The 27,118-nt window shown below is 36.1% G+C and overlaps 1 protein-coding gene across 1 annotated transcript in view; it reads right to left on the bottom strand.

Annotated features, from left to right (window-relative positions):
- CENPP (centromere protein P) overlaps nt 1-27,118 on the bottom strand; it is a 230,689-nt gene that overhangs the window by 181,079 nt on the left and 22,492 nt on the right. The window contains exon 4 of the mRNA XM_029201721.1: nt 12,963-13,051. Coding sequence (XP_029057554.1) covers nt 12,963-13,051 — 89 coding nt within the window. The remainder of the gene's footprint in view (nt 1-12,962; nt 13,052-27,118) is intronic.

Genomic DNA, 27,118 nt, shown 5'->3' with positions numbered 1-27,118 from the left:
GAAAATGACCTAAATTGCCTCAGACATACGAAAAACGAGCATGTCTGCATAATAATCATTCAGCTTACCTGTACAATGACTAATCTGAGGAGTAGTTTTGTCCTAAATCCCTTCCAGTTATAGCTTTTTATGCTTTTCTGTGCTTTTTTTTTCCTTCAAAAATAACAACAAAAATAGTGAAGAAAGCATCTGGCATATAGAATTCATTCTCAAAGAATCCTTGTAACTCGATCAGTTGAGTATATTGTAAATAGTGGTGGGCATGTATTCTTACTGAAGGAGTTTAGGAATCTATGCCACAAGTAATATCACACAATAGGGAATCTGTAAGATGAAGTAATTCCATGTAGAGTGGGTGGCCCAGAGAAACAGTGCTTTGTAGATCCAGTTTTGCTGAGAAGCATTCCCCAAATATTGGCAATCACTCCATGTTGTAAAGGGGAGACCCAGCTCATGGATATTCTTCTAATAGCTCTATTATTCCAATTCCAATAAGTGCCATTATTTCTCAGAAATATTTCTATTCTTTGATTTGTTATTCTTCATATAAACTTTTGGAATGGGGCAGAAGCTTCCAAATACTTTTATCCAGTTCCTTCATTTTGCAGATAGAGCTCCACAGAGTTTAAATATCTTTCCTAATTCAGTGGTTAGTCATTAGTTTAAAGGAAAAAACCCAACGAAATGTGTTATATGAAGGTACACTGTCCTTGTTATCACATATTTGTGATTTCCACTAAGGATAAGATATGCACACTAAGTGATTATAATACAAGGCAAAATAGGATTCATTTTTAGAGAGTACCTAGAGTTGGTAACCAGCTGGGTACAATTAGGCAAGTTTAGCTCCCTGACTTACTCATAGTCACCCTCTCAGTGAGGTCTTCTCTGACCATACTATTTAAAAATGGATACCTCTCCCTCATCCTGTACATTCTCTATTTCCCATCCCACTTTATTTTCCCCCATACCATTTATCTCTATCTAATATATTATTCATTTTATATATCAGTTTATTTATTGCCTTTTCCTCTTCCTAGAAGATAAGTTTATGAGGGCAGAGATGTTTTGTTTTGTTCACTGCCACATACTAAGCACATACAATGTTTGCCACGTAATAGGTATGCACTTACATTCCCATAGCATTTATCCCATCATCATTTACCACACGTTATTGGTTTTGCTCACTTACTAGTTTGTCAGCTTCATGAAGTCAGAAACTATGTATCTTTTGTTCAATTATATTCTTAGAGACTAATACAGTACAAAGTACATAATATGCTCTCAACAGGCAAGTATTTATTTATTTTAAAATTTTCATCCTGGGGCAGGAGAGGTATATTTTAAGCCTGGAAAGTCTTTTTATCCCTTAATATATGAAGTGCTCAAAAATATGAAAAGAAGAGTAAAGAATTATAAACCTTTAAAAAAAAGAATGAATGATACCATATCTATAGTAAATATATATGTACACATATACACATATATTGATACACAGGGGTGAAGGGAGATATATTTCTCAAGCACAAGGACTAATGCTTATTGAGAAATGTAAAGGGAAGTGCTGGAGTTGAAAAATCATCATTTTGCAACCACCACAGTAAAAAATAGATCAGATATGAATCACCAGGGGTGCTAAATATAGGCAGAAATTTTAATGAAGAGTAGTATCTGCATGACCATAATGTATCTCCCCATAGACTGTCTATTAGTTGTAAGGGAGGAAAAAAAGCAGTGATGATACAGTGGAGAATCACGCAACAGTTTGACTGATGATCATAATTAACATCACCTGTAAGAGACAGTTATCTGAGAAGGACAAAACATCACCTATACAGTATTTTGCCTGAGAATACATAACAGTAATTGATGATGAGAAAAAAAATCAAAGACTAAATTAAAAACATTCTATGAGTGGCAGGGAGGGGGAGGTGGAAGAACTGTATTTTTTAAAGATGGCAAAGTCATAAAAGGCTCTAGAATTGCTCTAGATTAAAGAAATCTATAAGACATGACAACTAAATGCAATACTTGACTCTAGCCTGGATCACGTACTGCAGAGGAAAAGAAAATACAATAAAGGACATTATTAGATCAAATAACCAAATTGGAATATGGATGGCAAAGTAGATAAAAGTATTATATCAATGTCAATTTATGGAGTCAATCACAGTACTATAAGAGAATACCTCTACTCAGATTGCACACCAAAGCATCTAGGAGAACACAACCATGATATATGTATCAGGAAGAAAAACAGAAATGGTAAAAATCTGGGTAAATATAATAATCTATCACTCTTAAATTCTTTAAATTATGTATCATGGTTGAGGGTAAAAAACCATAACTGTCTGATGAGGTTTTCAGTGCATACATATGAATGTAATTCATATAAAAACTATAACATGAAGCAGGGAGAGAAAGGGATCTATACTGTTATAAGGATTCCCAGACTGTAAATGCAATGGTAAAGTATTAAATCTAAGTAGACTGTTAAAAGTTAGCTTATGCAGTTGAAATCCCTCCAGCAGCCAATAATAATAATAATATAATAATAATAATACTTTTTAACGTCTGACAGTGGAAATTACTCTCCAAAGAATATAGGTCCATAAAGAGCAGTAGTTACTTCATTAGAGTGTACAAGGCCAAAATGACAAGAGGTTTTAATCTCCATTAAACAAGGGAGCAAAAAAAAACTCTTAATCATGTGATGAGGGAGTGAGCCAAGAAATAAATCTTAAAAACTACAATGGCCAAAGTTTAAACACACACGCACACTACAGACACCCAGAGAAAGAAAGAGAAAGAAAAAGACTGTTCTCTTACATAACTTTTTTAAAAGAACTGTATTTAAAAGTGGATTAAGCCACAATTCCTTCACCCCCATTCATATCTCCACAGTCTTCCATTATAGAAAGAAAGTGTGTGTGTGTGTGTATGTGTTTGTGAGAGACAGAGAGAGACAGTGTGGTTTTTTTTTCTGTGTGTGTGTGTGTGTGTGTGTGTGTGTGTGTGTGTGTATCGGCTCTTAGAGCTGTAAGAGTGATTGCAATTTATCTATTTTCCCAAGCATAGTTCAAACTTCACTGGATGTAAAACAGATGTTATGGATTTCCTTCACAAAATGTTGGCAATGGCACATTTCCAATGCAACTAGAGGAATCAAAAAAGTAACTCCAAATGTCTCTTTCTCAAGGATAAAGCAAAGCACAGAGAGAAATTTGGAATAACACTTTTAAACTTTTCTTTAAAAATTAAATTCCTAGGAATATTAGGTCTAAAATCAAATGATTATCAGAACTTAATTCACTAAAATATTATCAGTTACTCTCACACACTGCCAGTGGGGATGCAAAATGGTATGGTCACTCTGGTAAACAGTTTGGCAGTTTATTATAACTTTAAACATATTCTTATCATATGACCCAGCAACCCCACTTCTGGTTATTACCCTAGAGAAAAGAAAATTTACATTCACATAAAAAACTCTATTGAGCAGCACTATTCATAATCACCAAAACTGGAAATAACCTGAATGTCCTCCAGTAGGTGAATGGATAAAAAACCTATTATACATAAAATGGAATACTACTCAGAAATGAAAAGACAGATGAATCTCAAAGGCATTATGCTAAGTAAAGAAGCCAATCTCAAAAGGTTACACACTGTGTGATTTCATTTATTTGACATTTCGTAAAGGAAAAATTCTAGTAATGAAGATCAGAGCAAGTATTGCCGTGGGTTAAGAGTGGGGAGAGGGTATAAGGGCTTTTTGGCATTGATGGAACCGTTTAATACCCTGATTGTACTCGTGAGTACACAGGAACGATCTAATCAGAATAACACAGAAGGAAAAAACTGAATTAAATGAATGGAGCCACAGGGACATGTAGGACGATACCAACGATTTTACATTCATGTCATCAGAGACCCAGAAGCAAAGAAGAAAAAGTGCTGAGTGAAAAATATATTTGGAGAAATAATGGCTGAAAACCAAATTAGGTAAAAAGACATAAACTTACAAATTCAAGAAACTCAGAAAACCCTAGGGAGAATAAACTCAGAGAAATCCATGCTTAAACACATCATAATCGAACTACTGAAAATTAAAGAAAAAGAAAACTTCCTGCATCAGTAGAGGAAAACAGACACATATCATATAGAAGAACAAGGATTCCAAGAGAGTGGATTTCTCAACAGAAACAATGGAGGCCAGAAGGAAGTAAAACAACATTTTTAAAGAACTGTCACCCAGAATTCAATATCCAGCGAAAATACCCAAACACATGGAGGCTAAACAATGTGTTACCAAATAACCAAGAGATCACTGTAGAAATCAAAGAGGAAGACAAAAAATACCTAGAGACAAATTACAATGAAAACAAGATGATATAAAACCTATGGGATGCAGCAAAAGCAGTTCTAAGAGGGAAGTTTATAGCAATACAAGCCTACCTCACGAAACAAGGAAAATCTCAAATAAACAACCTGACCTTACACCTAAAGGAACTAGAGAAAGAAGAACAAACAAAACCCAAAGTTAGTAGAAGGAAAGAAATCATAAAGATCAGAGCAGAAATAAATAAAATACAAACAAAGAAAACAATATCAAAGATCAATAAAATAAAAGCTGGTTCTTTGAGAAGATAAGCAAAATTGATAAACCTTTAGCCAGACACATCAAAAAGAGGGAGAGGACTCAAATCAATAAAATTAGAAATGAAAAAGGAGAAGTTACAACAGACATGGCAGAAATACAAAGCATCCTATGAGACTACTACAAGCAACTCTATGCCAATAAAATGGAAAACCTGGAAGAAATGGACAAATTCTTAGAAAGCTATAACCTTCCAACACTGAACCAGAAAGAAACAGAAAATATGAACAGACCAATCACAAGTAATGAAATTGAAACTGTGATTTAAAATCCTCCAACAAACAAAAGTCCAGGACCAGATGGCTTCACAGGCGAATTGTATCAAATATTTAGAGAAGAGCTAACACCCATTCTTCTCAAACTCTTCCAAAAAATTGCAGAGGAAGGAACACTGCCAAACTCATTCTATGAGGCCACCATCACCCTGATACCAAAACCAGATAAAGATACTACAAAAAAAGAAAATTACAGACCAATATCACTGATGAATATAGATGCAAAAACCCTCAACAAAATACTAGCAAACAGAATCCAACAACACATTAAAAGGATCATACACCATGATCAAGTGGGATTTATTCCAGGGATGCAAGGATTCTTCAATATATGCAAATCAATCAATGTGATACACCATATTAACAAAGTGAAGAAGAAAAACCACATGATCATCTCAATAGATGCAGAAAAAGCTTTTGACAAAATTCAACACCCATTTATGGTAAAAACTCTCCAGAAAGTGGGAATAGAGGGAACCTACCTCAACATAATAAAGGCCATATACAACAAACCCACAGCAAACATCATTCTCAATGGTGAAAAACTGAAAGCATTTCCTCTAAAGCCACAGCAACCAGAGAAGAAAAAGAAATAAAAGGAATACAAATTGGAAAAGAAGAAGTAAAACTGTCACTGTTTGCAGATGACATGATACTATACATAGAGAATCCTAAAGATGCCACCAGAAAACTACTAGAGCTAATCAATGAATCTGGGAAAGTTGCAGGATACAAAATTAATGCACAGAAATCTCTGGCATTCCTATACACTAATGATGAAAAATCTGAAAGAGAAATTAAGGGAACACCCCCATTTACCATTGCAATAAAAAGAATAAAATACCTAGGAATAAACCTACTTAGGGAGACAAAAGACCTGTATGCAGAAAAGTATTAAGACACTGATGAAAGAAATTAAAGACGATACAAATGGAGAGATATACCATTCTTGGATTGGAAGAATCAATATTGTGAAAATGACTCTACTACCCAAAGCAATCTACAGATTCAATGCAATTCCTATCAAATTACCAATGGCATTTTTTTTTACAGAACTAGAACAAAAAATCTTAAAATTTGTATGGAGACACAAAAGACCCCAAATAGCCAAAGAAGTCTTGAGGGACAAAAACGGAGCTGGAGGAATCAGACTCCCTGACTTCAGACTATACTTCAAAGATACAGTAATCAAGACAATATGTTACTGGCATAAAAACAGACATATAGATCAATGGAACAGGATAGAAACCCAGAGATAAACCCACGCACCTATGGTCAACTAATCTATGACAAAGGAGGCAAGGATATACAATGGAGAAAAGACAGTCTCTTCAGTAAGTGGTGCTGGGAAAACTGGACAGCTACATGTAAAATAAAGAAATTAAAACACTCCCTAACACCATAAACAAAAGTAAACTCAAAATTGATTAGAGACCTAAATTTAAGACTGGACACTATAAAACTCTTAGAGGAAAACATAGGGAGAACATGTTTGACATAAATCACAGCAAGATCTTTTTCGATTCACCTCCTAGAGTAATGGAAATAAAAATAAAAATAAACAAATGGGACCTAATTAAACTTAAAAGCTTTTGCAAAGCACAGGAAACTACAAACAAGGTGAAGAGACAACCCTCAGAATGGGAGAAAATATTTGCAAACGAATCAATGGACAAAGGATTAATCTCCAAAATATATAAGCAGCTCACGCAGCTCAATATTAAAAAAAACAAACAACCCAATCCAAAAATGGGCAGAAGACCTAAATAGACATTTCTGCAAAGAAGACATACAGATGGCCAAGAAGCACACGAGAAGCTGCTCAACATCACTAATTATTAGAGAAATGCAAATCAAAACTAAAATGAGGTGTCACCTCACACCACTTAGAATGGGCATCATCAGAAAATCTACAAACAATAAATGCTGGAGAGGGTGTGGAGAAAAGAGAACCCTCTTGCACTGTTGGTGGCAATGTAAATTGATACAGCCACTATGGAGAACAGTATGGAGGTTCCTCAAAAAACTAAAAATAGAATTACCATATGATCCAGCAATCCCACTACTGGGCATATACCCAGAGAAATCCATAATTCAAAAAGACACACGCACCCCAATGTTCATTGCAGCACTATTTACAATAGCCAGGTCATGGAAGCAACCTAAATGCCCATCGACAGACGATTGGATAAAGAAGATGTGGTACATATATACAATGGAATAGTACTCAGCCATAAAAAGGAACAAAATTGGGTCATTTGTTGAGACGTGGATGGATCTAGAGACTGTCATACAGAGAGAAGTAAGTCAGAAAGAGAAAAACAAATACCGTATATTAATGCATATATGTGGAACCTAGAAAAATGGTACAGATGAACTGGTCTGTTGGGCAGAAATTGAGACACAGATGTAGAGAACAAACATATGGACACCAAGCGGGGAAAGCGGCAGGGTGGTGGGGGTGGGGGTGTGATGAACTGGGAGATTGGGATTGACATATATACACTCATGTGTATAAAACTGATGACTAATAAGAACCTGTTGTATAAAAAAAATTAAATTAAATTAAAAAATTGTTTTAAAAAAGAAAGAGAAATACCATTTGATATCACTTATATGTGGAATCTAAAAAATGGCACAAATGAACCCATCTACAAAACAGAAACAGAGTCATAGACATAGAAAACAGACTTGTGGTTGCCAAGGGGGAGGGGGAGAGGGAAAGGGATGGACTGGGAGTTTGGGGTTGGTAGATGCAAACTATTATATTTAGAATGGATAAGCAAGGTCCTAATGGATAGGACAAGGAACTGTATTCAATATCTTGTGATAAATCATAATGGAAAAGAATATAAGAAAAGAATATCTATATGTGTATAACTGAGTCACTTTGCTGTACAGCACAGATTGGCACAACATTGTAAATCAACTATACTTCAGTAAAAAAAAAAGACAATGGATAGGGGTTTAAGAGCAGATTATGGGAGACTGGGACTGACATATACACACTACTATATATAAAATAGATAACCAATTAGGACCTACTTTATAGCACAGGGAACCCTACTCAATACTCTGTAATGGCCTGTATGGGAAAAGAATCTAAAAAGAGAGATGATATATGTCTGATTAACTTTGCTGTACACCTGAAACTAACACAATGTTGTAAATCAACTATACTCCAATAAAAATTTAAAAAAAATTTTTTTTAAAGAGATTAGTCAGAAAATGAAGAAATAATTACTGAACTGAAATACAGATCTGAAGAACAATCAGGAATAAGCACAAAGATATGAAGAGATAGAAAATATAAAGAAAGGGTAAGATGGATGCAGAAGATGAAAAAATAATATGCCCCAAATTCCAGAACGAGAATCAAAGAAAACCAAGATAGAGTTCCACTTCTACTTAAGATGTAAAAATCTGCAGAGAAGGTCACTCTCAATCTAACATCCTGGAAAATCTGAATAATCTATAAAATCATAAACTTTCTTGAGCCCATCAAAGACCTGAGGTTACAAGGCAATCAAATAAATTAAAATTCTTCTCCCTCTAAGGAGAAACAAGACACATAAACTATTCTCCTTTGGTTAAACATAGGGGAGGGAAGCAGTTACCATACAAGTGGATAACAAGAAATCAGCTAACATTTCAACAAATTCTTGAAGGACAAATGTGGGGTGGATGCCATTTTGGAACAGATGGGAACCCCACACACAAAGGGACTCCACCAGAAAGATCATGGCAGGAGCCCAGAGAGAGCTCCCCTCAGTGGCACAGGCACAAAGAGGTGATCAGCTGCTGCTGGGGTACAAAATGAAGCCAGAACTTCTCTTTGGTAGGAAGCAAAAACCCTAAGCTGCTAAAGAAGCAGCAGCAAAGCAGTGCAAGAAAAAAAAAAAACCTTGCCTCCAAGGGAGGAGTAAAAGTCAAACCCATATGATTCTGGGAGAGGGGCAGAAAACACTCCTGCTACCAAGAGAGAGATCCATTGCTTTGGAAAAAGGAGCAGAAGCTTAAATCCCTCTGTTGCACGGGAGGGATACAAAACCCTTTGGGTGTATGATCCTACACCAAAAGCAAGCATAACCCTGGGGTGTGGGGGGAGGGGCAAGGAACTCTCTCCCCGCAAGATCAACACCAGACCCAGGCTGAGTTTGGCTGCACTGGGGAGGAGGAGCACAAAAACTGGTGTTCTCAACCCCTGAGGTGCAGGTCTACAGGACCTGCCCAATACTAAGGATGGACCATGGAACACAGATCTCCCTTTGTTCCCACCATGAGCCTAGCACCAAGAAACAGGCATCACCACCTACTGCTGAGGGAGTGTCAAGTGCAGGGAGAAACATTCCCCACTGAGATGCAGATATACAGGGACTACTAAAAGTTGAGAGTGAAGCTGGAACACTGATGAAAACCCTCCAGCTCCCCAAACCCTATTCTAAGCATAAGGAAGAACTGAATTTGAAGTTGAGTTTGAATTCACTGCTGGAAGAATTTGAAGCCTTTGGTGCCTAAAAATAATGAAAGAAACAAAAATCCCAAACCCAGCTCAACTGCTAACTACCCTGAATTAAACCCCATACTAAGAGCCCGATAAAAGAAATGTACCCATTTCTGGGCATAACTACTATTTGTTTCAGACTCTACTGTTTTCCACAGACAATGTCCATCAGTCAATAAAAAATTATGGAACACAAAAATTCAAGAAAAAACAAACTATTGTAGACTAATCACCAGAACTGAACTCAATGATGACTCAAATGTTGGTAATATCAGATATGGGCTTTAAAATAACTGTGATTGGGCTTCCCTGGTGGCGCAGTGGTTAAGAATCTGCCTGCCAATGCAGGGGACGCGGGTTCGAGCCCTGCCCCGGGAAGATCCCACATGCCATGGAGCAAATACGCCCGTGTGCCACAACTACTGAGCCTCCACTCTAGAGCCCGGGAGCCACAACTACTGAAGCCCGCACGCCAGGAGAAGCCACCGCAATGAGAAGGCCGCGCACCGCAACGAAGAGTAGCCCCCACTCGCCGCAACTAAAGAAAGCCCGCACGGAACAATGAAGATCCAACACAGCCAAAAATAAGTAAATAAATAAACAAATAAATAAATTTACAATGAAATAACTATGATTAAAAATCAGAGACAAATAAGAATGGTGGGGCTGGGCAGAGAAGGAAATGGGGAGCTACTGTTTAATGGGTATGGATTTTCAGTTCTATACGATGAAAAGAGTCATGGAGATGGATGGTAGTGTTGGTTGTACAACACTATGAATGTATTTAATACCAATGAACTGTACATTTAAAAATGGTTAAAAAGGTAATATATATTATATATATTAATATATAATGTTATAGTGTTACACACACAAGTGCTTGCAAAACTGGTAAAATGTGCAAAAGCTCTCTGGATTTTACTAATATCAAATTTCTGGTTTTGATAGTATACTATAATTATGCAAGATGTTATCACTCTCAGAGGCTGGATGAAGTGATCTCCTTGTATATTGTTTTTATTGCAACTTCTTGTGAGTCTCTAATTATTTCCAAATTGAAAGTTTAAAATGTGTAAGAATAGATGAAATAAGATTGGAAAAATACTGATAACTGTTGAAGGTGCCTAATGGGTAGCTACAGGTTAATTATACTATTATTTTTACATATCCATGTATCCCCCCACTTTTCAAAAGTTTGATTCACACCACTTCACTTTTACCAAAGACCTACATTATTACCTCTTTTTGCTAATCGAAAGAAATCTGATGGAAGAATTTTCACTTTTACGAAAAAAGGCAAAAAATGAAAATAACATTCAGGGTTTGTTTTGGAGCGAGCTATCATAAAGACAACATGCACCCTGAGCAGTGAAGTGGCACCACCAAGCTCCTTCCCCAGAAACTACACTCAGCATCTCAGCATCAAGCCACCATAGCTTTGAAATGTGTCTGTGAGCATTTGTGCTGTATCTTGATTTATTTTGTACATCTGTTAGCAAAATGTGTCCTGAGGTAACTGCTTCTTCACTTTACACCATTTTGGCTTACAAAAGGTTTCATAGGAATGCTCTATTTTCAGATGTGGGGGAACCTATATTTAAAATTTTCCATAATAAAACATTAAAGAAAAAAATAACTATGATTAATAAGTTAAAAGATCTAGTGAAAAAAGGTAGATAACATTCATGAAGAAATGGGGAATTTCAGCAGAGAGATAAAAATTAAGAATCAAATGAAAACACTAGAAATAAAAAAACATTACTTTAGAGATGAAGAATTTCTTTAATGGGCTCATTGGCAGAATGGACTTCAGCTGAGGAAAGAATCTGTGAACTTTAAGATACGGTAATAGAAATTATCCAAAATGAAATGCAAAGAAAAAAAGAGTGAAAGAAATAGAACAGAGCATCCAAACACTGAGACAATATATCAAATGTTCTAACATATGGCTAATCAGAGTTGGAGAAGAAGAAAGAGAACAGGACAGAAAAAGTATCTGAAAAGATGTGGTTGAGAATTTTCACATAAACACACCTTAGAAATAGCACGAACTGTCAAAAAACAGTATTAATAGAAACGTTTGAAAGCAGCCCAAAAAAATGCATGCACAGACAAAAACAATATAGCAGACTTATTTTCACAACCCATGTACTCCAGTAAACACTGAAAGGATTGCTTTAAAGAAAGCAAACTGTGAAAGAAAAAGTGTCAATACAATTGTCAATGGTCAACAACACATTCCTGGTTTTCCTCCCATCTCTCAGTTTTCTAATTTCTTTGCATGATCCTTTAATTCTACTCAGCAGGACATTTTAGAATTCCTCAAGGTTCAGTGGCAGTCTTCTTCCTATTTTCACTCTATATTCTCTCCATAGGTAGTCTCATTCCTGCTCAAAGTTTTAACTTTACCCACTGCCAGATAACCCCAGTGTTTATATCTCCTACCTACACCTCTTCTTAGCTTCCTACTTCTTATTTTTACTTCAGTGTTTCAAAGGCACTTAAGTTCAACATGTCCAAACTGAAGTCACCAACTCATCTGACATGGTCTTCTTCCAACTTTTCCTATCTCAACAAATGCAATCACCATCACCAAGGAGTTAGCACCTGTCAGTGACTCCTGACTCCTCTTATTTAACCAACACTATGCCTATTCAATTGTACTTCCTAAATATCCCCCAAATCCATTCAGCCCTCTATCTCAACCACCATTATTCTAGTCCAAACTACAAACTTCTGTTTCCCTGAACTGTTTTATAGGCTAGTCACTGACCCTCCTGTATCCAATTTTGCACCCCTTAAATCCCTTCTCCCTGCAACATCAAAAATAATTCTTTCCAGGATGTCACACTTCCGCCTTCCTTAGGCTCTCCTTAAAATCTTTCAAGAGCTTCACACTGATCTTAGGACTATGGTCAAACTCCTTATACCAAAATCCATAGTGTGGACCTTACATACGTTGCTAACCACATCTTATACCATTCTCCCCTGCTCTTGCCCTCTCCCAGACACTCTGGCCTCCTGTCCCCCCACCAGCACAGTGCCTGTGTATAAGCTATCCTATCTAGGACCTCTTTTGTTAGTGTATGCCTGCTCATTTTTCAGATATCAGCTCAAGTTTCAGGAAATTATTCTATGTTCTCCCTGAAAGTCAAATTCCTGATACACGCTTCAACAGCACTGTGCAACTCTTATTTGTAGCATTTGCCACAACGATAATTTTAGATTTATTTCTGCAATTATTTAATATAACTTCACTCTAGGCTATAAATTCCATGAGGATCAAGGATTATATCTGGTTTTGCTTACATTTTATTTTAATGCCTAGTACATGGTGAATGTACAATAAATTTTAATTGAGTGAATGAGAGACATAGAAAATATAGGCTTAAATATAAGCCACAATAATGGTGTTATGCTTTCAGAGATATTTTGATATTTACTTATCAAGAAAAAAGAACAGGTAAACTTAAAATTGTAAGCTGAAAGAAATTCCTAAGAAAAGAAAAGTAAAATATCTTACCTAGACACAAATTCACTTAATTCTGAATATTCGGTGGGTTCCATTATTATGCTGAGGTCAGTAATAACAGAAGATAAACTCTCCTCATTCTAAAATAGGAACAAAAAAACTTTTTTGTATCAAAGCACAGTCAACTTTTAAATAAAATTAAGAGACAAAACTACTTTCAAAATATGCAAAATGAAATGTCACCAAGTAATAGGAAAAAGTAACCAAGAAAAAGTATGGCAAATATGGGTTACTTTTTTTAAAAATTTTTATTGGAGTGTAGTTGATTTACAATGTTGTGTTAGTTTCAGGTGTACAGCAAAGTGAATTAGTTATACATATATAGATATGCACTCTTTTTTAGATTCTTTTCCCATATAGGTCATTACAGAGTATTGAGTAGAGTTCCCTGTGCTAAATGTCCTTACTAGTTATCTATTTTATATATAGTAGTCTGTATATGTCAGTCCCAATCTCCCAATTTATCTCTCCCCTCCCCTTTACCCCCAGTGACCGTAAGTTTGTTTTTTACTTCTGTGACTCTATTTCTGTTTTGTAAATAAGTTCATTTGTACCATTTTTTTAGATTTCACATATAAATAATATATGATATTTACCTTTCTCTGTCTGACTTACTTCACTTAGTATGACAATCTCTAGGTCCATCCATGTTGCTGCAAATGGCATTATTTCATTCTTTTTTATGGCTGAGTAACATTCCATTGTATATACATACCACATCTTTATCCATTCCTCTGCTGATGGACATTTAGGTTGCTTCCATGTCTTGGCTATTGTAAATAGTGCTGCAATGAACACTGGGGTACATATATCTTTTTGAATTATGGTTTCCTCCAGATATATAACCAGGAGTGGGATTGTTGGATCATATGGTAGCTCTATTTTTAGTTTTTTAAGAAACCTCCAAACTGTTCTCCATAATGGTTGTACCAATTTATATTCCCACCAACAGTGTAGGAGGTTTCCCTTTTCTCCACACCCTCTCCAGCATTTATTGTTTGTAGATTTTTTGATGATTGCCATTCTGACTGGTGTGAGGTGATATCTAAATAGTTTTGATTTGCATTTCTCTAATAGTGATGTTAAGCATCTTTTCATGTGCCTCTTGGCCACCTGTATGTCTTCTTTGGAGAAATGTCTATTTAGATCTTCTGGCCATTTTTTGATTGGGTTGTTTATTTTTTGATATTGAGCTGCTTGAGCTGTTTGTACATTTTGGACATTAATCCCTTGTCAGTCAGTTCGTTAGCAAATATTTTCTCCCATTCTCTGGGTTGTCTTTTTGTTTTGTTTATGGTTTCCTTTGCTGTGCAAATGGGTTACTTCTTAAAAGAGTGAAATCAGATCCTCACTCCATACCAAAAACCAAAATGAACTCCAAGTGAATTACTTACTTAAATGTTAACACTGAAACCATAAAGTATTAGGAGGGAATATAGACATGTAACTGATGACTGAGTGAGAAAGAACTTTCTAAGCAAACAATAACAACAAAAAAGCAAATATGATTACATAAAAACACAAACTATCAATACAAAATGGCTTTATAACTAAAAGAAAAGAAATAAACAGGAAAATTTGTACTATAAAAATGACAAGGAGATATGAAAACTTAAAAGAAAAAGGCACATAACATGCACTAAAAACTCAGAGGTAAAAGACAAGTTACATGGAAAAAAATGTTTGCTCTGACAAGTAACAAGATAAATGTAAATTAAAACAATGAGATGACACTTTTACCTATAACATTGTTTTGACAATGCATAACTTAAAATGTTTATATTCTCTGTCTCAGCAATTTGAATTCTATGAATATATCATAAAGAAATGAAGACAAAGGCTAACAGCTTCTTATTATAAAAAGCCAAAAACAAGTCTATATTCAATAATGGGGATTGTTAAATAAACTGTTAAGTACTTTGATCTGCAAAATCCAGGTTTTCTCCTTTACTCTAGTAAATTTTCTTCTATTATATATTTACCTATAATTTCTCTTTCATTTTTTCTTGTTTTTGGAAAAATCATATGAATCTTCATTGTCTTCCAGATTTTTCTTCTTTTCAATTGCACTTGTAGGTGATTTTTCTCAAGCTTATCCTCCATGTGCTACTCCTAACTACTTCTAATTTATTTTTCAGCACTATAATCATTTTATTCTTCCTTTCTTTCTCCCAGCTCTCTTCCCCTCTTATTCAATTTTCTTTGAATGCTTTCATTTGAGAGTGCAGTTATAATATAGCATGTTCTTTTATTTCCTGGATTAATTATTTCAAAGAGAATTTATCTACATTTTCTAATTCCTTTCATGGCAAGGTTTCTAAATGATGACTAACAAATTCTGTACCATTTTTGTGTTCTGTACTCTGTGGATCTTTTTTGTTAACAGGAGTAGATCTAGCAATTTCTTCTATTTCCTAAGGATATAGAGTGAGTAGATAATGCTTGACTGTTTACCATTTGTCTGGGTAATATCTGACTTGTCTTTCTGTATTTTCAGCTGCTGGAAAAATGGATATTAATGGCTTATAGTCACTGTTTAGTTTTTTCCGCTGCTCAAGAATATAGTGGGAATTGTTAGGAGCAGCTGTAGTCAAAGTAGACTGTTTGTGGGCATCTACCACCATATCTCATCAAAAAAAAATTCCAGGGCTTCCCTGGTGGTGCAGTGGTTGAGAGTCCACCTGCCGATGCATGGGACGCGGGTTCGTGCCCCGGTCCGGGAAGATCCCACATGCTGTGGAGCAGCTGGGCCCGTGAGCCATGGCCGCAGAGCCTGCGTGTCCGGAGCCTGTGCTCCGAAACGGGAGAGGCCACAACAGTGAGAGGGCTGCGTACCGCAAAAAAAAAACCCAAAACAAAATAAAACAAAACAAAAACACAACAAATTCCAGAACATTCAAACAACTCAATAATGAAAAGACAAATAACCCAATTAAAAACTGGGCAATGGATCTCAACAGACATTTCATCAAAGATGATATACAAATGGCCAATAAGCTTATGAAAAGATGCTCAACATACTAATCATAATCTGGTACTTCCATCTGACCAGTAATTCTCTACCTAGATTTATATAAGAAAAATGAAAACATTATGTCCACTTAAAAACTTATACATGAATATCTTCAGAAATGTTATCCATAACAGCCAAAGGGTGAAAACAAGCGAAATGTTTCTCAGCTGACGAATGAATAAACAAAATGTGATAGATCCTCACAATGCAACCAAAAAAAAATTTTGAAAAGAATGAAGTAATGATATATGCTACAACATGAATGAACCCTGAAAACATTGTGCTAAGTGAAAGAAACCAGTCAAAAAATTTGTAATCATACAAATTATATGATTCCATTTCTATGAAATGCCGAGAATAGGCAAATCCATAGAGATAGAAGATAGATAAGTCAGGTCTGGGCAGAAGAAAGGCAAATGAGGGGTGATAAAGAGCATGGGGTTTCTCTTTGACGTGATAAAAAGTTCTAAAATTGATGTGGTGATGGTTGCACAAAGCTGAATAAATTAAAAACTGCTGAATGTATACTTTTAATGGATGAATTATATGGTATGTGAACTACATCTCAGTAGAGTTGTTATAACAAAAAAAAAAGGGGGAAAAGAAAAAAAATCTCAGAGAAATGCCTTGTCTTTTGTTTGAGTATGTGTAAGTGTTTTGGATTTTGGCCTTATACCCATTAGAATAGGCAAAGTATCCTGTCAACATAAAGCCTATGATTTACTGGCCCCTCCATTTTTAATTCATTCATTCATTCATTTATTTTTGGTGTGTTGTGAATTCTTCAATATATTTTTTCTCCATCTCTCTCCTTGCCAGTCATACTGCTAACGAGGTCAACCCACCCCAGTTGGCAAACAAGGGAAGGACCTTGTAAACAACCTGACCTCAAAGACCCTGCATGAGTGTCAGCAGCACATTCCTTTCTACCACAGTCAATTTAAGCCCGCATTTCTCATTCTTCTCCACAACTTAAGGATTTGGGGTAAAGACATTCAAGAAAAGGGTCCTGTAACTTCACAAAATACCCTACATCAGATTTCAGTGTTTTCTTTCATTTGGGTTTGAATGTCATCACATCAGGTAAATTTTCTCTGGAGCCTATGATATGGGACTGTATTCTTTTTTCTTTTTTTTGGATTGTATTCTTTTTAAAAAATTTTTTTTGAGATATAATTGACATATAACACTGTATTAGTTTCAGATGTACAAAATTATGATTACATATTTGTATACATTGTGAAATGATCACATAGTCAATATTCAACACCACACATAATTACAAAAATTGTTTCTTTGTGATGATTTGAAGATTTACTTTCTTAGCAACTTTCAAAAATGCAATAAAGTATTATTAACTATAGTTGCCATACTGTACATTAGATCCCCATGACTAATTTATTTTCTAACTGGAGGTCTGTACCTTTTGACCACCGTCACCCATTTCCCCCAACCCCCTCCCCTGGCAACCACCAATCTATCCTCTACATCTATAAGCTTGCTCTTCTTTTTGTTTATGCTGTTTCCTAGATTCCATATATAAGTGAGATCATACAGTACTTGTCTTTCTCTTTCTGAGTTCACTTAGCATAATGCCCTCAAGGTCCATCCATGTTGTCACAAATGGCAAGATTTCATTCATTTTATGGCTGAATAATATTCCATTTTATATACAGACCACATTTTCTTTATCCATTCGTCCATCGATGGACACTAAATTTGTTTCCATGTCTTGGTTATTGTAAATAATGCTGCAATGAACATGGGGGTGCATGTATCTTTTTGAGTTAGTGTTTTTGTTTCCATTGAAAAAAATACCCAGAAGAATTGCTGGATCATGTAACAGTTATATTTTAACTTTCTGAGGAGCCTCCATATTGTTTTCCATAGTGGCTGCACCAATTTACATTGCAACCAACAGTGCACAAGAATTCCCATTTCCCTACATCCTCACCAACACTTGTTATTTCTTGTATTATTTACATTACACATTCTAACCGGTGTGAGGTTATAGCTAATTGTGGTTTTGATTTACATTTCCTCGGTGCATAGTGTAATGTTGAACACCTTTGCATGTACCTGCTGGTCTTCTCTTTGTCTTCTCTGGAAAAATGTCTAATCAAATCCTCTGCCCATTTTTAATCAGATTGTTTTTTGCACTATTGAGTTTTATGAGTTCTTTACATGTTTTGGATATAACACCTTATCAGACATGACTTACAAATATTTTCTCCCATTCAGTCTTGTAATTTTGTTGATGGTTTCCTTTGCTGTGCAGAAACTTTTTAGGTTCATGTAGCTACTTGTTTATTTTTGCCTTTAGTGTCAAATCCAAAAAATCATCACCAGAATGATGTCAAGGGTCTTACCACCTATGTTTTTTTCTAGGAGTCTTATGGTCTCAGGTCTTACATTCAAATCTTTAATCCATTTTGAGTTAGGTTTTATGTATGATGTAAGAGTGGTCCAGTTTCATCCTTTTGCATGTGGCTATCCAGTTTTCCCAACACCATTTATGGAAGAGACTATCCTTTCCCCTTTCTATAATCTTGGCTATTTTGACATAAATTAATTGACCGTATATGCATGGGTTTATTTCTTCAGTTCTCTATTCTGTTCCATTGACATATGTATCCATTTTATGCCAACACAATATTGTTTAGACCACTATAGCTTTGTAATGTAGTTTGAAATCAAGATGCGTAATGGCTCCAGGTTTACTCTTCTTTCTCAAGATTGCTTAGGAGGGACTTGGTGGCACAGTGGTTAAGAATCCGCCTGCCAGGGACTTCCCTGATGGCACAGTGGTTAAGAATCCGCCTGCTAATGCAGGAGACACAGGTTCGAGCCCTGGTCCGGGAAGATCCCACATGCCGCGGAGCAACTAAGCTCGTGCACCACAGCTACTGAGTCTGCGCTCTAGAGCCCGCAAGCCACAACTACTGAGCCCGCATGCCACAACTACTGAAGCCTGTGCGCCTAGAGCCTGTGCTCTGCAACAAGAGAAGCCACCGCAATGAGAAGCCTGCGCACCACAACAAAGAGTAGCCCCTGCTCGCCACAACTAGAGAAAGCCTGCACACAGCAACAAAGACCCAACGCAGCCAAAAATAAATAAATAAATAAATTTATAAAATAAAAAAAAAAACAATGAATCCGCCTGCCAATGCAGGGAACACGAGTTCAATCCCTGGTCCAGGAATATCCAACATGCCGTGGAGCAACTAAGCCCATGCGCTACAACTACTGAGCCTTCTCTCTAGAGACCGTGAGGCACAACTACTGAAGCCCGCATGCCTAGAGCCCATGCTCCACAACAAGAGAAGCCACCGCAATAAGAAGACTGCACACCACAACAAAGAGTAGCCCCTGCTCACCGCAACTAGAGAAAGCCCGCATGCAGCAACAAAGACCCCATGCAGCCAAAAATAAATAAATAAATTTATTTTTTTAAAAAAAAAGATTGCATTGGCTATTTGGGATCTTTTGTGGTTCCAACAAATTTTAAGAGTTTCTTCTATTTCTGTGAAAAATATCGTTGGAATTTTGGTAGGGATTGCACTGAATCTGTAGATAACTTTCGTCAGTATGGACATTTTAACAATATTAATTCTTCCTATCTATGAGCATGGAGTATCTTTCTACTTATTTGTGTTAATAAACTTCTTTCATCAGTGTCATAGTTTTCAGTGCACAGCCCTTTCACCTCCTTGGTTAAACTTATTTGTAGGTATTTTATTCTTTTTGATGCTACTGTAAATGAAACTGTTTACTTAATTTCTCTGATAGTTCGTTATTAGGGTATAGAAATGCAACAGATTTATTGATTTTGTATTCTACAACTTAACTGAATTAGTTCATTTGTTCTAACAGTTTTTCTGGTTCTTTTTTTTTTTTTGGTGGAGCCTTTAGGGTTTTCTATAAATAATAACATGTCATCTATGAATAGTGACAGTATGACTTCTTTCTTTCCAATTTGGATGCCTTTTATTTCTTTTTTTTAATCTAACTGATCTGGCTAAAACTTCCAACACTGTGTTGGATAAACACGGTAAGAGAGGGCACCCTTTGTCTTATTCTAGATATTACAGGAAAAGCTTTCAGCTTTTCACTATTGAGTATGAAGTTAGATGTGAGCTCATCATACATGTCCTTTATTATTTTGAGGTATATTCCCTCCATACCCACTTTTTTTTTAACATTTTATAATAACTTTATCTTTTTCTAACATCTTTATTGGAGTATAATTGCTTTACAATGTTGTGTTAGTTTCTGCTGTATAACAAAGTGAATCAGCTATACGTATACATATAACCTCATATCTCCTCCCTCTTGCGTCTCCCTCCCACCCTCCCTATCCCACCCCTCTAGGTGGTCTCAAAGCATGGAGCTGATCTCCCTGTGCTATGCGGCTGCTTCCCACTAGCTATCTATTTTATTTATTTATTTTAATTTTTATTTTTTTAACATCTTTATTGGAATATAATTGCTTTACAATGTTGTGTTAGTTCCTGCTGTATAGCAAAGTGAATCAGCTATACATATACATATATCCCCATATCCCCTCCCTCTTGTGTCTCCCTCCCACCCTCCCTATCCCACCCCTCTACGTGTTCACAAAGCATCAAGCTGATCTCCCTGTGCTATGCGGCCGCTTCCCACTAGCTATCTATTTTACGTTTGGTAGTGTATATATGTCAGTGTCACTCTCTCACTTCGTCCCAGCTTACCCTTCTCCCTCCCCATGTCCTCAAGTCCATTCTCTATGTCTGAGTCTTTATTCCTGTTCTGCCCCTAGGTTCGTCAGAAGCTTTTTTTTTTTTTTAGATTCCATATATATGTGTTAGCATACGGTATTTGTTTTTCTCTTTCTGACTTACTTCACTCTGTATGACAGACTCTAGGTCCACCCACCTCACTACAAATAACTCAGTTTCGTTTCTTTTTATGGCTGAGTAATATTCCATCCATCTGTCAATGGACACTTAGGTTGCTTCCATGTCCTGGCTATTGTAAACAGTGCTGCAATGAACATTGTGGTACATGTCTCTTGGAATTATGGTTTTCTCAGGGTATATACCCAGTAGTGGGATTGCTGGGTCATATAGTAGTTCTATTTTTAGTTTTTAAAGGAACCTCCATACTGTTCTCCATAGTGGTTGTATCAATTTACATTCCCACCAACAGTGCAAGAGGGTTCCCTTTTCTCCACACCCTCTCCAGCATTTATTGTTTGTAGATTTTTTGATAATGGCTATTCTGACCGGTGTGAGGTGATACCTCATGGTAGTTTTGATTTGCATTTCTCTTATAATTAGTGATGTTGAGCAACCTTTCATGTGTTTGTTGGCAATCTGTATATCTTCTTTGGAGGAATGTCTATTTAGGTCTTCTGCCCATTTTTGGATTGGGTTGTTTGTTTTTTTGATATTGAGCTACATGAGGTGCTTGTATATTTTGGAGAGTAGTCCTTTGTCAGTTGCTTCGGTTGCAAATATTTTCTCCCATTCTGAGGGTTGTCTTTTCGTCTTGTTTATGATTTCCTTTTCTGTGCAAAAGCTTTTCTATACCCACTTTGTTGAGGTTATTACCATAAATTGTTGCTGAATTTTATCAAATGCTTTTTCTGCATTTATTGAGATAATCATATGATTTTTTATCCTTCTTTTTTGTTCATGTGGTGTAGCACATCGATTGATTTGCAAATGTTGAACCATCCTTGCATCCCTGGAGTAAGTTCCACTTGATCATTGTGAATGATCCTTTTAATGTATTGCTGAATTTAGTTTGCTAATATTTTGTTGAAGATTTTTACATCTATGTTCACCAGGAATATTGGCTTATAATTTTCTTTTCTGTGCCCTTGTCTGTTTGGGGTATCAGAGTAAGCTGGCTTTCTAAAGTAAGTTCAGAAGTGTTCCTCCTCTTTTTGGAAGAGTTTGAGACGCACTGGTATTAATTCCTCTTTAAATGTTTGGTAGCAGTCATCAGTGAAGCCATCTGGTCCTGGATTTTAGTTGGGAGGTTTTAAATTACTGATTCAATCTCCCTATTAGTAACTGGCCTGTTCAGATTTTCTATTTCTTCCTGATTCAGTCTTGGAAGGTTGCTTTTAGGAGTTTATCCATTTGTTGGTGCATAATTGTTCACAGTAGTCTCTTATGATCCTTTGTATTCCTGTGGTAGCAGTTGTAAAGACTCATCTTTCATTTCTGATTTTATTTGAGTCTTTTTTTTTTCTTGGTGAATCTAGCTAAAGATTTATCAATTTTGATTATCCTTTCAAAGAATCTGCTCTTAGTTTCTTTGATCTTTTCTAACGTCTTTTTAGTCTCTATTTCATTTGTTTCTGTTCTGATCTATGTTCATAGGTTTCTTGTTTGCTTTGTTTGTTTGTTTGTTTTTGGCCCCACCAAGTGGCTTGCAGGATCTTGGTTCCCCAACCAGGGATCAAACCCAGGCCCTTGGCAGTGATAGCACAGAGTCCCAACAACTGGAACACCAGGGAATTCCCTCTGATCTATGTTATTCCCTTCCTTCTGGTAACTTTGGGCTTCATTTGTTCTTCTTTATCTTTATACCTCAGTTCCTTGAGGTATCAAGTTAAGTTTTTTGAGATTTTTCTTGTTTCTTTAGATAGGCATATATTGCTATGGTCTTCCCTTTCAGAACTGCTTTTACTGCAGTCCATAAGTTTTGGTATGTTGTATTTCCATTTTCATTAGTCTCAAGGTATTTCTTTATTTTGCTTCCATTTCTTTTTTGACCCATTGGTTGTTCAGTAGCATGTTTTTAATCTCCACATATTTGTGAAATTTCCAGTATTCTTGTAATTGATTTCTAGCCATACCACTGTGGTTGGAAAAGATGTTTGACATCATTTCAACCTTCTTATATTTAAGACTTATATAAGTTAAGAATATATGTTCTATCCTGGAGAATGTTCCATATATACCTGAAAAGAATGTGTATGCTGTTGCTTTTGGAAGGAATGTTCTATATACATCTGTTAAGTCAACCTGGTCTAACATGTTCTTTAAGGTCAATGTTTCCTTATTGATTTTCTCCCTGGATGATCTATCCATTGATGTGTGATCAATTTAAGGTCCCCTATTATTATTATATTGCTGTCTGTTTCTCCTTTAGGTCTGTCAATATCTGCTTTATATATGTAGGTGCTCCTCTGCTGGGTGCATAAATATTTATGTTATATCCTCTTGTTGAATTGACCCCTTTATCATTATGTAGTGCCCTCCTGTCCCTTATTATAGCCTTTTTGAAAAGTCTATTTTGTCTGATATAAGTATAGCTACCACAGATTTCTTCTGGTTTTCATTTGCATGGAATATATTTTTCCACCCCTTCACTTTCAGTCTGTGTGTCCTTACACCTGAAGTCAGTCTCTTGTAGGCAGCGTACAGAGGGGTCTTGTTTTTTATTTGTTCATCTACTCTATTTCTTTTGATTGGAGAATTTGGTCCATTTACATTTAAAGTAATTATTGATAGGTATGTACTTAATGCCACTTTGTTCATTATTTTCTAGTGTTTTGTAGTTTCTCTGTTCTTCTCTTGCTTTCTTCCTTTGTGGTTAAATGACCTTCTTTAGTGGTATGCTAATATTCCTTTCTCATTACCTTTTGTGTATCTACTATAGGTTTTGGCTTTATGGTTACCATGAGGCTTACAAATAACAACTTAAATTTACAACAGTCTCTTTTAAGTTGATAACAACTTAAACACATTCCAAAGCTGTACATGTTTACTCTCCCCCTCAACATTTTATGTTCTTGATTTTACATTTTACATATTTTTATCATGTATATCCCTTAAATAATTATTGTAGTTAGTTGTTTTTACTATTTTTGTCTTTTAACCTATGTATTAGCTTTATAAGTGATGAATTCACTACCTATACTACATATTTACATTTATCAGTGAGATTTATACTTTCATGTTTTCCTGTTACTAATTAGTGCCATTTCTTTTCAGCTTAAAGAAATCCCTTTAACATTTCTTTTAAGGCTGATTTAGTGGTGATGAACTCCTTTAGCTTTTGCTTATCTGCAAAATTCTTTTACCTCTTCTTCGATTCTGAATGATAACTTTGCCAGGTTGATAATTCTTGGTTGGAAATTTTTTTCTTTCAGCCCTTTGAATACTTATGCCACTCTCATCTGACCTGCAAAGTTTCCCCTGAAAAATCTGCTTAAGGTCTTTAGGGTGTTCCCTTGTACATAACAATTGTTTTTCTCTTGCTGCTTTTAAGAGTCTCTCCTTGTTTTCAAATTTTGGTATTTTAATTTTAATGTGCCGGTGTGGGGTTTTTGCGGTTCCTCTTATTTGGAACTCTCTGGGGTTCCTGGATCTGGAGAACTGTTTTCACAGTTTAGGGAAGTTTTCCACCATTACTTCTTCAAATATGTTTTCAGACCCTTTCTCTTCTCTTTCTGGAACTCCTTGTAATGTGAATGTTAGCACACTTCATGTTGTCCCATAAATCCCTTAAGCTATCTTCACTTTTTTTTCATTCTTTTTCATTTTTGCTGCTTTGATTTGGTGAGTTCCTGTGCCCTGTCTTTGAGTTCACTGATCTTTTCTTCTGTCTCATGCTGTCTGCTATTAAAATCTCCAATGTATTTTTCAGTTCAGTTATTGTACTCTTTAGCTTGGGGACTTCTGTTTGGAACTTTCTTATATTTTCCATATTTTGTTGAAGTTCTCCGTGTGTTCATCCATTCTTCTCCTGAGTTTGGCTAGCATCTTTATGACCATTACTTTGAACTCTTTATCAGGTAAATTACTTATCTCTGTTTCGTTAAGGATTTTTCCTGAGGTTTAATCTTGTTCTTTCTTGTTTCACACATATTCCTCTGTTTCTTCGTTTTACTTGATTATCTATGTTGGTTTCTCTGCATTACATGAAACAGTCACCTCTCCAGTCTTGAAGGGCTGGTCTTGTGTAGATGAACCTTACTGTTCAACCCTGCCCTAGTTCTTGGTTGTCTCTCAAACCCTTATGATTATCCAAGCTGCCAATTTTATTTTTTATAGCTCCCAGTAGTTGAAGTTGTGCCAGGACCAAATATTCTTTTTAATTTAAAATTTTCCCTATTTTTGAATCTTTTTTTTCATTTCATTGCATTTCAGGGAGAGCAGTTATGAAAACATACTTAACTGTCACTTCCCCCAGAAACTGCCACCCATTTGACTTATTATGCTGCATGGACTGTGAATGCTGACACATGTTAATTCTAATGTTCTTGCAACTCCTCACAAACAGTACATTAGCACTAACAACACCAGAGAGTAAATCTGGGGAAAAGAGTCGTATGCTCCAACTGCATCTGACAATAATAGCTGTGCCAACATGGGTAATCATTCAAACATTCTGGGTGTATTTCCCTATAAGAGGGTTGACCTAGATAATCTATAAGGTCACTTTTGGTCCCAGCATTCTATTAATATGATTTTAGGTCACTTTGGTTTCTAACATTGTACTACCATGATTTTATTATAACAATATTCTACAAGTAAGATAATTTTATTGTTTAGGTTACTTTTTAATTTTCTGATAGTTAAATGTCACCCTCTAGTGGAAATTTTGTTTTAAAAAGTGTTTTAGAACACAGAAGGTTGCTATTTATTTATGACTGTTTTTTTTCTATCAGTCTCAACTATAAAAATCTGCTCAACACGTAAAACGGTAAAATTATTTTAGAAGGCAGTTTGGTACTATCAATCAGAATTTACATGTAAATCTCCTTTAACCTGGCAATTCCATTAGAGATATAGTTCTAAAAATATACTTACCCAAGTAGGTCTAGAACATCTGAGGGTTTCCCAATAAATAATAAAAATCATAAAACTGGAAAGGTGCAGAGAGAAAGGGAGTGTTCTTAACATAGCCTGGGACAGCATGCTCTTTTTGTAGCAAATTAGGTAAAACCAAGCAGTTGAAAAGCACCTACATACTTTGAAATGTATATAATGACAACTTATGTCCCTTTAGAGATTCAGCAATTACTGTGTTCTATGTCTTTCAAAGAATATAAATTGTTCCTCTCCTTATATATTTTTTTCCTGCATCCCCTAAAGCATGTGGGGCAGAAACTGCTGGTAGTCCCCAATATATGTACTTCTTTCTTGCTCCGATTTTTTCACTGGCTACATGGCCATGCATAATGAAGGCTAAATTTCCAGCCTCCCTTGCACTAATTTATTGGCCATTAGAATGTAGGTGAAAATGATGGGTGTTACAACTTCTGAGAAGTGTCCTTCAATGGAAAAGGTGAGCCCTGGTTTGCCCAGCCCTTTCCCGATGTCTGAAATGCTAAAGTGATAACTGCACTATGATTTGGAAGTCACACGGGTGATGGCAGAGCCTGATGATCATGAAACCACCATTCTAGCCCTTGAAAACATATCCTGCAATTTCATTTAAGCAATAGAGAAATAAACTAGTACTTTGAACCTTCCTTATTTTTAAGTTTTCTGTTATGTGCAGCTCAACTAATTCTAATTCATTCAACATGTGAGCTAACAGTGTAACTTTAGGCCAATACTAAATGGTTACAAAATTTTCAATCATGCTTTGGTGGTATGAGGATCAGAATATTAGCTTAAAAGGTGAGGTCTGGGCTGGTGCCACTACTGCCTGGTAGGAGGTAGGGAGCATAGCCACTACAGCAGGGGTAGCGGGTCCTGTATGGCAGGGCCCACATGGCTCTGGTCCTATGTGGCTTCATGGTGGCCACCCAGGACCATCAAGCTAAGCTACTGCGGGACCTGCAGGGGCCCAGTGCCAGTTCATGCTGGGAATGCCTCTGGTCAGGTAATAGCCATTCTTAAGAAGCACGTTGCATTATAAAAAAATGCCCCCAAACTGAAACCTCATCCTTGATCTAACTCATGATGTGATCAAATTATCACTTGATGCTTTTCTTCAGAGGCTTAAGATGACCACAGTACGGAACTTCAACAAAATGAAATTAAAATATTCCAGTCTATTTTATCTCTCAGGCCAAAGCCCCACTAATGAGCACACTAATCAATCTGGCTACAACCTATCCTGGAATGTATAGCTCCACTGAGCAGCTCGTTCACCTCAGCTTCAGAGGATGGTCTTTCTTTTT

Source organism: Monodon monoceros, unplaced genomic scaffold (assembly GCF_005190385.1).
Source record: "Monodon monoceros isolate NGI ecotype Baffin Bay Population unplaced genomic scaffold, NGI_Narwhal_1 Super_Scaffold_5, whole genome shotgun sequence".
Taxonomy (NCBI): domain Eukaryota; kingdom Metazoa; phylum Chordata; class Mammalia; order Artiodactyla; family Monodontidae; genus Monodon; species Monodon monoceros.
Note: the sequence above shows the minus strand (reverse complement) of the source record. Positions and strands in the feature narration are given on the sequence as shown.